This window comes from Rhinatrema bivittatum, chromosome 2 (assembly GCF_901001135.1).
Source record: "Rhinatrema bivittatum chromosome 2, aRhiBiv1.1, whole genome shotgun sequence".
NCBI lineage: Eukaryota > Metazoa > Chordata > Amphibia > Gymnophiona > Rhinatrematidae > Rhinatrema > Rhinatrema bivittatum.
The window spans coordinates 755,168,641-755,181,751 of record NC_042616.1 but is presented as its reverse complement, the minus strand read 5'-3'; the positions used below and the strand labels follow the sequence as shown (position 1 = coordinate 755,181,751).

The following is a 13,111-nucleotide window of genomic DNA, read 5'->3' as shown; positions in this document are numbered from 1 at the left end:
GAGCTTTTGTACATCCCAGGTGTCTGGGTAAGTACAGAGAAAGGAAAATTGGTTCTTACCTGCTAATTTTCATTCCTGTAGTACCACGGATCAGTCCAGAACCCGCCCGTTTTTCCTGGAGGTGGAGAGTCGCTCACTCAACTGTAGTTTTGCCTTATGCGTACAGATTCATAGCAGCCTGTTTTATAGTTTTTCACGTTGACAAGAAGTTTCAGGTTTTACTTTTTTTCTATTGATTCATTGGATTGAGAGTTGCAATTTTTTGCTTGGGTACAGATCTATACTGAGGAACTGCAGGTGGCACTAGGCTTTATGTAGCAGGATCAGGCAAGTTTTTTTCACTGTCTCCACCTGCTGGCAGGGATGTATGAGCCCAGGCGTCTGGACTGACCTGTGGTACTACAGGAACGAAAATTAGCAGGTAAGAACCAATTTTCCTGTAAACATGATAGCATTTCTTTGTTTCTGTTACTAGCTTTGCTGCTGTGTTTTGAAAGCGCTGTAAATATTTAAGCTTAATCCACATAAGGCACTGATAAAACTAGTTGCAGTAGACAATTTGACCAATAATCAAATAATGTGCATTGGTCAACAAGTCTTTTTCTGTTCAGAAAGAATTGTAATGCAGGGGTGCATGGGGTAAAAATTGTTTTATTTTTTAATTTCATTATTGGGGTGTTTCTTTTTTTTTCATAAATTGTTTCATTTAATGTTTGTTTACTTTAGTTTACAAAATGAAACATAAAAAAACCACCTGAAAAATGCATTAAAAAAAAGAAATGCCCATCTTCACCACCCATCCCTCCCACCTGGAAAAATGCCATGGCCAGGATCCTCCCTGCCCCCCCCCCCCCCCCCCACTTACCCGGGCTAGAGGAAATATAAACTCATGCGGTCTAGACCGTATGCAAAGCCAAGGCTTCAAGGCCTGGTCCCAATGCCTCGGCCTAGGTTGGATATCTGGACTTAGTCTGGAAGCCTGTTCCTGATGCCAGGGCCTCCGCCTTGGCCGAGGCCACACATTTTGGCCCAGCCTAGAGGCCAGATCCTGATGCCTAGACCTCAGACTAGGACAAGGCCTAGGACCAGGCCCGATGCCGGGACCTGGTCCGGAGGCTGGGTCCTGATGCCTAGCCTTGGCCCAGGCCGGAGCCCAGGCTTCTGATTGGTAATCCTCCACTTTCTTTCTGTCTTTCTTTCTTGTTTACAATGATGGCATCTGCTGGGGATGCGCTGGAGTTAACTCCAGCAACTTTCTCCTCAGCAGAGGCCGCCATTTTGTTGTATGGTAGTTTAAATGACTGCCGTACAACAATATGGCAACCTTCTCTGAGGAGAGATGCGCTGGAGATAATTAACTGTGGCGTGTCCCCTGAGGCAACTATTATTGTAAAGAAGGACAACGCATGAAAGGCATGGGCTCGGACTTGAGCCTAGGCTGAGGCCCAGGTTTCAGGACCTGGTCTCTGCATCAGGTCCCCCCATCGGGCCTGACCAAGGCTCAGGTATTGGGACCTTCTCTCCAGTTTGGACCTCAGTGTTGGGCTTAGACCTGGGTTTGGCCTAGGCTGAGGCTCAGTAGTCTGGACCCAGACCTAGACCCAGACCTAGACCCAGACCTAGACCCAGACCTAGACCCAGACCATACCTTGCCATCTGGTCTGGGTCTAGGCCGAGTCCTAGGATTTGGGTCCAGTTCCCGGTGTCAGGTGTGTGCATGGCCTTAGTTTAGGCCAAGGCCCAAGTGTCAGGCCCCAGGCCCAGCATTGGCCAAGGACAGGGATGTTAGATCAGGTAAATGGGGCCTTGACTTAGATCTCGGCTTAGGCTGTGGTGCCAGCATCATACTCGGGCCTAGGCTGAGGTTCCTGCTTCGGGCCTTGGCCTATTCCCTAGGCAAGGCCCTGGCCTTAGGCTTTGGTGTAGACCCTACTGGTTACTTTTTTTGGGCAGCATAGGGTTTCAAAACAAAATGTAACAACCAACGAAATGCTATTGAATTTTCAATTATTTTGTTTTGAGAATGAAGTGACATGAAATAGGAAATTTCGTTATTTCCTATTTCTTTTCTCCCAAATGCACGTCTAATTGATAAATGAATATCAAAGAGAATAGTATGAAATGTTAGAAGTCCTAGCAGAAACACAGCCAAGTTACAATGATCCCCACAGCCAGGTTAGTCTGGCAAGCTACAATGATAAAATTAACAGTACAGTAATATTTGAAGTTCTAGAAGAAACCAAATAGTTGGCCCTGTCAGGCAGGCTATGATGCAATGATGACATTATCTGCAATGATAGAATTAATTAATAACTGGGTATGTCTAGCAGGCTGCAAGTACATTAATAACTAGAAGTCCTAGCAGATATGCAGACACTCATGTAGCTGGGTCTGTCTGGCAGGCTATACATTCCTCATGTCGACTGGGTCGATGCAGCAGGTTGGTGGAGACTGGGTATCGTCCAGAAAGGCCACGGGGACCTAAGAGGCCGGATGTTCGGGCAACAGCCACGCTAGTATTGGTAGCTATTTAGATTATTACAAAGCTTTGTGTTTTAGACATGGGAAAGAAGGGGTGCTGGAAGCGAACCAAATAAGGGGTCTTGCATGCTCATCTACTTGAAAGTGGAGTACAAAGGAGGAAGATGAAAAAAATTGTCTTTGATAAGGAGTGAAATTTTACAAGTGGTCATGCTGTATGGCTGGCTACTGGGATATGAACTAGACAATGTGAATAGTAATATATAGCCAGACTGGATGGGTTAATTGGTCTTTGTCTGCCATTATCTACTATTTCTATGAGTTCTCAGGTGTGTGGCATCCCAAATCATAGATTTGAGTTGTCTCTGATATTTATGGTATAAAGGCTAAATTTTGTCTTTCTACTCTGCCATCAAAGATCATAAATTATTTTGTGAACTTTGAAATATCTTGAGATATTATGGGTATTATTCAGAAGTTGACTAAAATTGGAAGGATTTCAGTTTTGCCAAATAGAAAAGAAATTCAACCTCCTTTTGCTCCTTAAACACAAAATCTTATTTGTAGTATAAAGAAGCTTTGAAATTACCTAAAAGCCTAAACTGACTTCCATATTACGCTCAGAACAAAACTACATTTTATTGCAGAAAATGAGCCTTTTGTAAATATTTCATAATTTTGGACACATTTACAAAGGAAACATTCCACATGAGGATAGAATACTTCATACGTTAATAGGTGTTGTAGGTGATGTCTTTTAAAGTAAAAATTCTGCATATATAAGATAAGATGTGCCCTGCTGGGTCTGATCAAAGGTCCATGAGCCTAACATCACATCTCCAACAGTGGCTAATCCAGGTGCTTAGGAAGTAACCAGCAGATTCCAAAGAGTATATCTAACTCTTCATGGCTTGCTCCCAGGAATATAGGTTGCTATGGCTTCCCTAAATCCACCTGACTAGTTGTTTATGGAATGTTCCTCAGGAACTTGTCCAAATCCCTTTTAAATCCATCTATGGTAGATGTCATGACCATTCCTCTGGCATCTCAATTGTGAGTTGAGTGAAAAAATACTTTATCCCAGGACAAGCAGGATGCTAGTCCTCACATGTGGGTGACGTCACTGACGGAGCCCTATAGCGGAAAACTTTCTGTCAAAGTTTCTAGAAACTTTTGACTGGCACTCTGAGCCCACTGAGCATGCCCAGCATGCCATGATATTCTCAGCCACAGGGGTCTTCCTTCAGTCGTCGTTTTTCTGCGCTGCTTTTGGCATCGCGAAATAGGAGCCTGTGTGAGACTTCTCACACAAATTCTGACTAAAACTCAGATTGAAAAAGTCACTAATTTCCTATATCGAGGTCTCTCTCTCTCTCTCGTTACCACTGGCAGGTGAGTAAAACATTCTCATTTGAGTAAAGAATTTTTCTTCATATTTACATCGACGGCTGTCGACTCTATCATGGCCACGGGATTAAAAAAATGTCCCAAATGTAATTTGACCATGTCCATTACTGACCCACACCTCAAGTGTGTACTTTGCTTGGGCCAATACTATATAGAATCTCTGCATTGTGAATAGTTTATTGCATCTGTTAGGCAACTTCCCAATCACACAACAAAATATAGAAATACTCCTGGATTCTCTACCTTATTTAGAAAATATTTAAACTTTATTCCCTAGTGCAAATGTGTAAACAAACAGGCCCCAGAGTACCTCTCACTGCTCCTGACCCCATATACCCCTTCTAGAGAACTCTGCTCTTCACAAATTGCCCTGCTTGCCTCTCCCCTTTATCTGCTGCACAATTGACCTGCATGGGGCAGAGAGCTGTATGCTGCCAAACTCTGGAATGAGGTACCACAGCCCATTCACCTTGAATCATGCTACCTTACTTTGCGCAAAAAGGCTAAGGCATGGCTGTTTAACCAGACATTCATTCAATCTGACTAAATAAATAACCAATCTCCATCATCTAAGATACTTTACCAGGAAGAAACCCAGTCTCATGTTCTGATCATACCGGCCAGTCCATCTACTGTAAAGGACTTCATCTTTAATAGTTTGTTCTCCCTTTTGGAGACTGGTAGGTGTTATTGAAACTTTTTAATTAAAATTGAAATAACAACCTGCCACAATACAAATGAACAACCAAGTATCATGAATTGAAGAGTTTCAGATCATCAGTTACCAGGAGGCTGCAATTTATATGTCTGATTTGTTGTTCCCACATTGCTATACATTTTGTTCTTATTGAACTTGTTTCAATTGTCCTTATAATTTGATGTCCAATGCTTTTTTTGTGATCTACCATGCTTTGATAGGTTTATTGTAATCTGTAAGGCAGTTCATAAATAGCTGGCCAAATTCCAGTTCAGCTAGTGTAGTGATAAGATACAATTCCTTGCTTGGCTAGCTTTGTGAGGTATTAGACTTAATAAGTTCCATGCTACATTACAAATATACTTCTGCAAAATGGTGACTATCTTACCTTATGTAAGCTTGCAGCTATAACAACCTATATAACATATAGGAGGTAATATTTGGTAGCTGATTAATGTTTTCTGGATATTCAGCTGGATAAACATCCAACTGAATATTTGTACTTATTTATTTATTTAGATTTATATTCCGCGTTTTGCACTTTTTTCAGCGCATCAAAGTGGATTACATTCAGGTAATTCCCTATCCCCAGAAGACTTACAATTTAAGTTTGTACCCGAGGCAATGGAGGGTAAAGTGACTTACCCAAGGTCACAAGTAGTGACAGCAGGACTCGAACCCTGGTTTCTTGGTTCGTAGCCCACTGCTCTAACTACTAGGCTACTCCTCAACGTATATCCATGGTTAAAGTTATCTGGCTAACCGTAGCCAGAACACTTTAAACATAAGCAGATGTTCCTTTAAATGTAGACAGTTAAGTCTAAAGTTATCATAGCTGGATAACTTAATACCTAACTGGGGATATAATAAGATAGTCATCATTTTGCAGAAGTAAACTTGTAATGTGGCAGGGACCTTATTACTTCTACTTCATAAAGGCAGACTATTTAGGAACTGCCTTTGTGCCCACTGTGTATTCAAAATATTATAGCCAATTAAGTGGCAGTTGCTAGGTTAAAAAACAAAACAAAACACAGGCCTACCAGCCCAAACACAGCTACTCTACTCCCTTTCACCTAATTCCAAAGGCTACTCTGTAAAACCCCTTCCAATTAATATTTAAAAACCACACAAGCCAATGCTCCTCCCACTCCCTGATTCCTAGGTACAGTATAAATTAAATACATTTTATCTCTCCAGGGTCCGCCTCCTCCACCCTACCCCAACCCTTACCTTCCCGGTACCTTATTTTAAAGTTAATCTTCAGCCTGGATGGTAGTAGCAGCCTACCATGCTCTGGACCAGTGTTTCTGCAGTCTCTAGATACATAGGGGCCGATGCAATACAGTGCGCTCAGCCGAGTGAACTGTATAACCCGCAGTCGGACGCGGGATAAATAGGCGCTAATCCACCCCCTAATGCAATAGGGGGATTAGCGCCTATTTAACATGCGTCCGACATGGAGTGAATGAGATAGCGCTTATCACATGCAAATGCATGTGAATGAGCCTATTACTCATTCACTCCGAATGCAAAAAGATAAATGTGTGTCTCAGACGCAGATTTATCACTCAGATATTAACGCCTGCCTGGAGCAGGAATTAATAGCTGAGCGCATTGAAAAGAAGTACTGAAAAGCAGAAAAAACTGAAATGGCTGGATTGATTTAACCTAATAACATAACCATAATCCAAATATACCATGGAAACCAAAACTAACAATGTCATATGGGGAAATCCTTGACTGGTTTCCAGATAGCAAGGATGTGAACTTCACGATTAATTTGATATGAAACTGTGTTCCACCAGAAAGTCACATTCAATAGAGTATGGTTGGTGCATCCAATTCCCCAGAATGACATGTAAGGTAAGAGCCATCAAAATCTCCAACAACTTACCTTTCCCTTAAATGCTTGGGAATGCAAAATGACTCTTCTATAAGAGTGGGATTCCTAATGGCATAAATTGACAGATATATTCCCAAAATGGGTCCAAAAGGGATAAACTTTCTTCCAACTATAAAGCTTTTATTTAAGTCTCCCCCTCTTTACCCTCACAGTGCCAACATAACCCCGAAAGCCTTAGACCTGCTCTGAAAAGTTTCAGAGGTGCCCAGATAACACAATGCAAGAGAAAATAGAGACTGTAATATTCTTACATAAGAACATGCCATACTGTGTCAGACCAAGGGTCCATCAAGCCCAGCATGCTGTTACCAACAGTGGCCAATCAGGCCATAAGAACCTGGCAAATACCCAAAAACGAAGTCTATTCCATGTTACTGTTGCTAGTAATAGCAGTGGAAATTTCTAAGTCAACTTAATTAATAGCAGGTAATGGACTTCTCCTCCAAGAACTTATCCAATCCTTTTTTAAACACAGCTACACTAACTGCACTAACCACATCCTCTGGCAACAAATTCCAGAGTTTAATTGTGCGTTGAGTGAAAAAGAACTTTCTCAGATTAGTTCTAAATGTGCCACATGCTAACTTCATGTAGTGTGCCCCTTAGTCTTTCTGTTATCCGAAAGAGCAAATAACAGATTCACATCCACCCATGCTAGACCTCTCATGATTTTAAACACCTCTATCATATCCCCCCCTCAGCCGTCTCTTCTCCAAGCTGCAAAGTCCTAACCTCTTTAGCCTTTCCTCATAGGGGAGCTGTTCCATTCCCCTTATCATTTTGGTCGCCCTTCTCTGTACCTTCTCCAACGCAATTATATCTTTTTTGAGATGCGACGACCAGAATTGTACACAGTATTCAAGGTGTGGACTCACCATGGAGCGATAGAGGCATTATGACATTTTCTGTTTTATTCAACATTCCCATTTTAATAATTCCCAACATTTCTGTTTGCTTTTTTGACTGCTGCAGCACTCTGAACCGACGATTTCAATGTGTTATCCCCTATGACGCCTAGATCTCTTTCTTGGGTGGTAGCACCTAATATGGAAACTAACATTGTGTAACTGTAGTATGGGTTATTTTTCCCTATATGCATCACCTTGCACTTATCCACATTTAATTTTATCTACCTTTTTGATGCCCAATTTTCCAGTCTCACAATGTCTTCCTGCAATTTATCACATTCTGCTTGTGATTTAACTACTCTGAACAATTTTGTATTATCTGCAAATTTGATTACCTCACTTGTCGTATTTCTTTCCAGATCATTTATAAATATATTGAAAAGTAAGGGTCCCAATATAGATCCCTGAGGCCTTCCACTGAGAAAAAATTGTCTATTTAATCCTACTCTCTGTTTCCTGTCTTTTAGCCAGTTTGTAATCCACGAAAGGACATCACCACCTATCCCTTGACTTTTTATTTTTCCTAGAAGCCTCTTTTGAGGAACTTTGTCAAACGCCTTCTGAAAATCCAAGTACACTACATCTACAGGTTCACCTTTATCCACATGTTTATTAACTCCTTCAAAAAAGTGAAGCATATTTGTGAGGCAAGACTTGCCTTGGGTAAAGCCATGCTGACTTTGTTCCATTAAACCATGTCTTTCTATATGTTCTGTGATTTTGATATTTAGAACACTTTCCACTATTTTTCCTGAAACTGAAGTCAGGCTAATTGGTCTGTAGTTTCCCAGATTGCCCCTGGAGCCCTTTTTAAATATTGGGGTTACATTAGCTATCCTCCAGTCTTCAGGTACAATGGATGATTTTAATGATAGGTTACAAATTTTTACTAATAGGTCTGAAATTTCATTTTTCAGTTCCTTTAGAACTCTGGTGTATACCATCTGGTCCAGGCCTACCACATCTTCTAGGTTCACCGTGATTTGGTTCAGTCCATCAGAATCATTACCCATGAAAACCTTCTCCGGTATGGGTACCTCCCAAACATCCTCTTCAGTAAACATCGAAACAAAGAAATCATTTAATCTTTCCGCGATGGCCTTATCTTCTCTAAGTCACCCCTTTAACCCCTCGATCATCTATCGGTCCAGCTGCTTCAGATATATTTTTAAAAGTTTTTACTGTGAGTTTTTGCCTCTGTGGCCAACTTCTTTTCAAATTCTCTCTTAGCCTGTCTTATCAATGTCTTACAGGACCCTTACCAAAACATATTGTAATTAATGTACCTTCTTCAACAATCCACTCTGTTCAATATAGTGTCTCAACTGTAAACATTTAAAGATAAATTATGTTTATGGACCAAAGTATAAAAATAAAGACGACCCCACCCCCACACATCCATAACCTGCCCCAAACTGAGGTAAGTTATCCATCAATTTGTTAATTAGTAGCAAAAGGTTATATCAGCGTGAAAGTTTAAAACTAATCTTCCATGGATCCTTTATACCCTTCTCCCAGGACAAGCAGGATGGTAATCCTCACATGTGGGTGACGTCAGCAGACAGAGCCCTATCACAGAAAACATTTCTGTCAAAGTTTCTAAAACGTTTGACTGGCACACTACACTGAGCATGCCCAGCATGCCATAATCCCTGTAGCCACAGGGGTCTCCCTTAGTCTCTTTTTTTCCACGCAGCAGTTTTCCTCGTGGTTAGGAGCTCTGTGAGAATTTTCTCACTACTTTTCCTCATGGAAAAACTTGAACTTTTCTTCACAAAAAGTTCCTTCATAGGGGTCTCCCATCACGACATTTTCCTTGACGCTCGGTGAGTAATTTCCACCGGTCGGTTCCGGCTATCTTACCCTCAGTTCCCGTGGGCCACTGACTGTTTTCACGGCCCCTTTTTTCAACATGGCTACGGACTTTCGAAAATGCCCGAAGTGTCCGCACACGATGTCAATTACAGAACCCGCATGATGTCTGTGTGTTGTCCCTTGGCTCAGCACACGATGTTCGTCGATGCCCAAACTGTGTTCAAATGACCCCGAAGGGCAGGTTTGCCCGACTGGAGAAGATGGAATCCCTTTTCAAAATAAAGTTAACTCCATCGACTTCCACCCAGCCATCACCGGCAAGAGCATCGACAAAGTCCATCGACAAACTTCGCCGGGAGCAGCAAGGCAGCGTTGACCGTCCGTCAACGACGCCATCTAGGGCATTGGCATCTTCTTCCTCTGTGCTGGAGCAAGACCAGGCTGAGCACCAAAGGAAACACCGGCACCGGCGCAAGTCTACTCCCGGTGCCGGCACCGGCACCGCATTGGCTTCGATGGCTATCGAGCTGATGCTGAAGAGGACACGGGTAGAGGAGCCTCCAACCTCCTCTTCACCTGAAATAATAAGGCGATCCCCACCGACATCAGTGCTGGGTACTGAGCCCCCACAGATTCCTGTGGAGGTGCCAGTAGCACCTAGCCTGCCTCCCCCTGTAGCTGTGTTGCTTATGCCACCTTCCAGGGAGGAGCTGGACAAGCTTGTCCAACAGGCGGCCCTCGATGCCCTCCGGAGCATTCATCCTCCATCGATGCCGGCCCCCATACCGGCACTGACACTGGACCCATCGATCTTCACACCACCACTACTGGACTGCCTGGATACAGTCATCAGTGCCCTTCCGACCTAGCCAGCACCATCTGTACCGAAACGACCTACTCAGTCTCCGAAACCCCCGATACCCATTCCGGGGTCATTGGAAGACGAAGGCATGGACTCCATTCCTCTTCCAGCGCCGCTTCCACCGATGCGGAACCGGTTACTGGTCCGTCAGGGCTCTTGGGATCGAGACGCCCAAGATTCCCCTCGATGCCATCAATGCCTCTAAAATCTTTATTGGTGCCGCCGCATGCTTCATTGATGGATCCATTGATGCCAACACGTCCAAGTGTACCCCATATGATCCATGGGAGGATGTTGACTCCGACACTTCTACGGAGGACATACTTTCAAAACCATCTCCTCCGGAAGAAAGGAGATGGTCTCCCCCAGAGGACCTCTCCTTTGCTAATTTTATAAAGGAAATGTCAGAGACAATTCCCTTTGACCTGGTCACCGAGGAAGACACACGCCATAAGACATTGGAAGTCCTCCAATTTGTGGATGCTCCCAAAGAAATTATGGCTATTCCCGTCCACGAAGTACTCCTGAACCTCCAGCATCACCTATTGGACATGACCGCTGCATTGCCTGACTGTGCTACTGATCCTCTTCAAGCCCGTACCTTTGCATTGCCTGACTACGCTACTGATCCTCTCCAAGCCTTCACCTCTGCATTGCCTGACTATGCTACGGATCCTTTCCAAGCCCGGACCTCTGCATTGCCTGACTACACTTCTTATCTTCTCCATGCCCTGATCACTGCTTTGCCTGCCACGCTACTGATCTTCTCCAAGTCCAGACCTCCGCTTTTCCTGACAACGTCTTTGATCTTCTGTTCGCCCAGACCTCAGCCTTGCCTTGCCATCGTTCCTTGATTGCTGCCGGCCCTGACTCCAGCTTGCTCTACGACGCCTCTTCAGTCTACGTCCTGGACTTGGCCTATTCCGGCTTTGGCCTGTTCTTGCTTGGGCACCCCCTGTCTGACTTTGGTTCTATTAGCGCCCGGGTCTCCGGAACTCTGCCTCATCCAGTACAGACTTCCCAGCTTTGCTGTTGCTGCCTCTGGGCTGACCTCTCTACCTTTCCATCGATGTTGAAATATGGAGGCCCACCTAAGCCCAGCTGGCCCCGGTACCCAAAGCCTCAACCCACAGGGAACGAGGGCTGGTATTGGTGAAGTGCCAGCCAGCCTCCGTCCATCAGCCCATTCTGCCTGCCAATGGTGGGGACCCATAGGATCCTTCCTATGGGTAGCATCAACCTCACCTCAGCCCAAGGGTCCACCTCTGGCGCAACAAAAGTGGACTGGTCCCTATCTCCGGATCTGATCCCTTAAGGTATTCTGGGATTTTTTTTTGTGTGTGTATGCTCTTAACAGCTTGTTCCAAGCTGTTGGTATATTCTAAGTAGTCTTTTAGTTGTTTGGTGACTTTTGATTCTAGGAGTTTGGCCAGTGGTAAGGGGTGTTGACACATTTTGAGATGTCTGAGGGAATTTTTTTATTAGTGTAAGCCTTGCTTTATTTGATTTTAATGGGACTGGATAGTGTCCTTGCTAGCAGGAGGCATTTACAGCTTTTACTAGGTAGGATAGGATGAGGTCAAATAGGTCATTGAAGAGGAATGCAGTGCATGGATCTGATGGGAAACCTCCATTTCGTAGTTATTCAGTATTTTTTTTTTTTACACAAATATACTATTAAGTTTTGTATTGTAGAATTCTTTGAAGGTGTTGTCTTCTTCTAGTGTTTTTAGTCTTGTGCTGTGGTACATATCTCTCTTTATTTGCATTGCCTATATCAGTCATGGTGATGGTTTTCCTGGTTTAGGTGTACCTCTGTGGAGCTTTGGTTTATGCTGTTTTGTTTGGTCTAATATGAGCTTGTGGTTTGTTTTTATAGTCAGTTTAATTTTAATATCTTGTTGAGGTTCAATGGCTAGTCTTTTTTTTATATGTTAGACTACATTATATGCTAGACTACATTATATGCTAGACTACATTAGACTACATTAGACTACATTAGACTACATTATATGCTAGACTACATTAGGCACCGTACCTTTTAATTATGTTATTAACCCCATATATCTTAACCCAAGTTAATTCGACCTGTTCATTGTAAGACATTTACTTGTCATTGTTATTGTTGAGAATGTAAACCGAATTGATCAATAATTCTGTTATTGGAAAGTCGGTATAGAAAAATGCTAAATAAATAAATAAATAATGTCAGCCATTCTATTATGGTAATATTCTGTGAGCTGGTTACCGTCTGGGGCATTTTAAATGTGGGGCTGTAGAAATGTCTAGAAGACCATTAATACTATGGAATAGTTCTTTGGAGGGGTTATTTCCTTTGTGGCTTTGACATACGGTAGTAGGTCTTTTTTGTTTCATTTATAGTTTTCTGTATTTTTCTTGATTTGTTTTCCTCTTCCTTTCTGGATTTTGACAGATTCTCTTTAATTGCCTTATGTTTTCTGTAAACCATAATGTAGTGAGTTTGAAGCAAATTGTTTAAATTTTCAATCGTCACATTTAGTCTAGGGTTGTCTTACAGGATTTGTTCCTGTGGTGGTCTAGTTTGTTGGCTGGCTCTTCTGTTTCGATGCATAGATTTTCATTAAATTGGATGGCATCAATTTTTCCCTTTGATTTTCTGGGTGTATTTTGTTATGTCTTTATTGGTTGACCCTATGTTGTAAAGTTACATGATAGGCATGTGCTTGTGTACATAAATACGTATGCGTACATTTCTAGTTTACTTCCCGGAACACCCATGTCCCGCCCATTCTCCGCCCAGATGACCTCACCCCCACCCCTTTTTTTTAGCTTTTTGATTAATGAGCATACCAGGAGATACACGCATGCTTTTTAAAATCCATGCGATGCATGCTGGTCCAAGAGACGTGCATATCTCCTGGCTTTGGCGCATTCCACGCTTTTAAAATTCACCTATTTATAGGAGATTGGCTTACTAGTAAAAGCCCTAGTATGCAGTCTTTTCCAAAATTCCCAGCCTGTATGGAGTACTGTTTCTATTTTTATGACTGGTG

The 13,111-nt window shown here is 42.8% G+C and overlaps 1 protein-coding gene across 1 annotated transcript in view; it reads left to right on the top strand.

Annotated features, from left to right (window-relative positions):
- Positions 1-13,111, top strand: part of ENPP2 (ectonucleotide pyrophosphatase/phosphodiesterase 2) — a 639,793-nt gene that overhangs the window by 397,464 nt on the left and 229,218 nt on the right. The window contains 1 exon segment of the mRNA XM_029591948.1: positions 2,403-2,522. Within this exon segment, the coding sequence (XP_029447808.1) occupies positions 2,403-2,522 (120 nt within the window).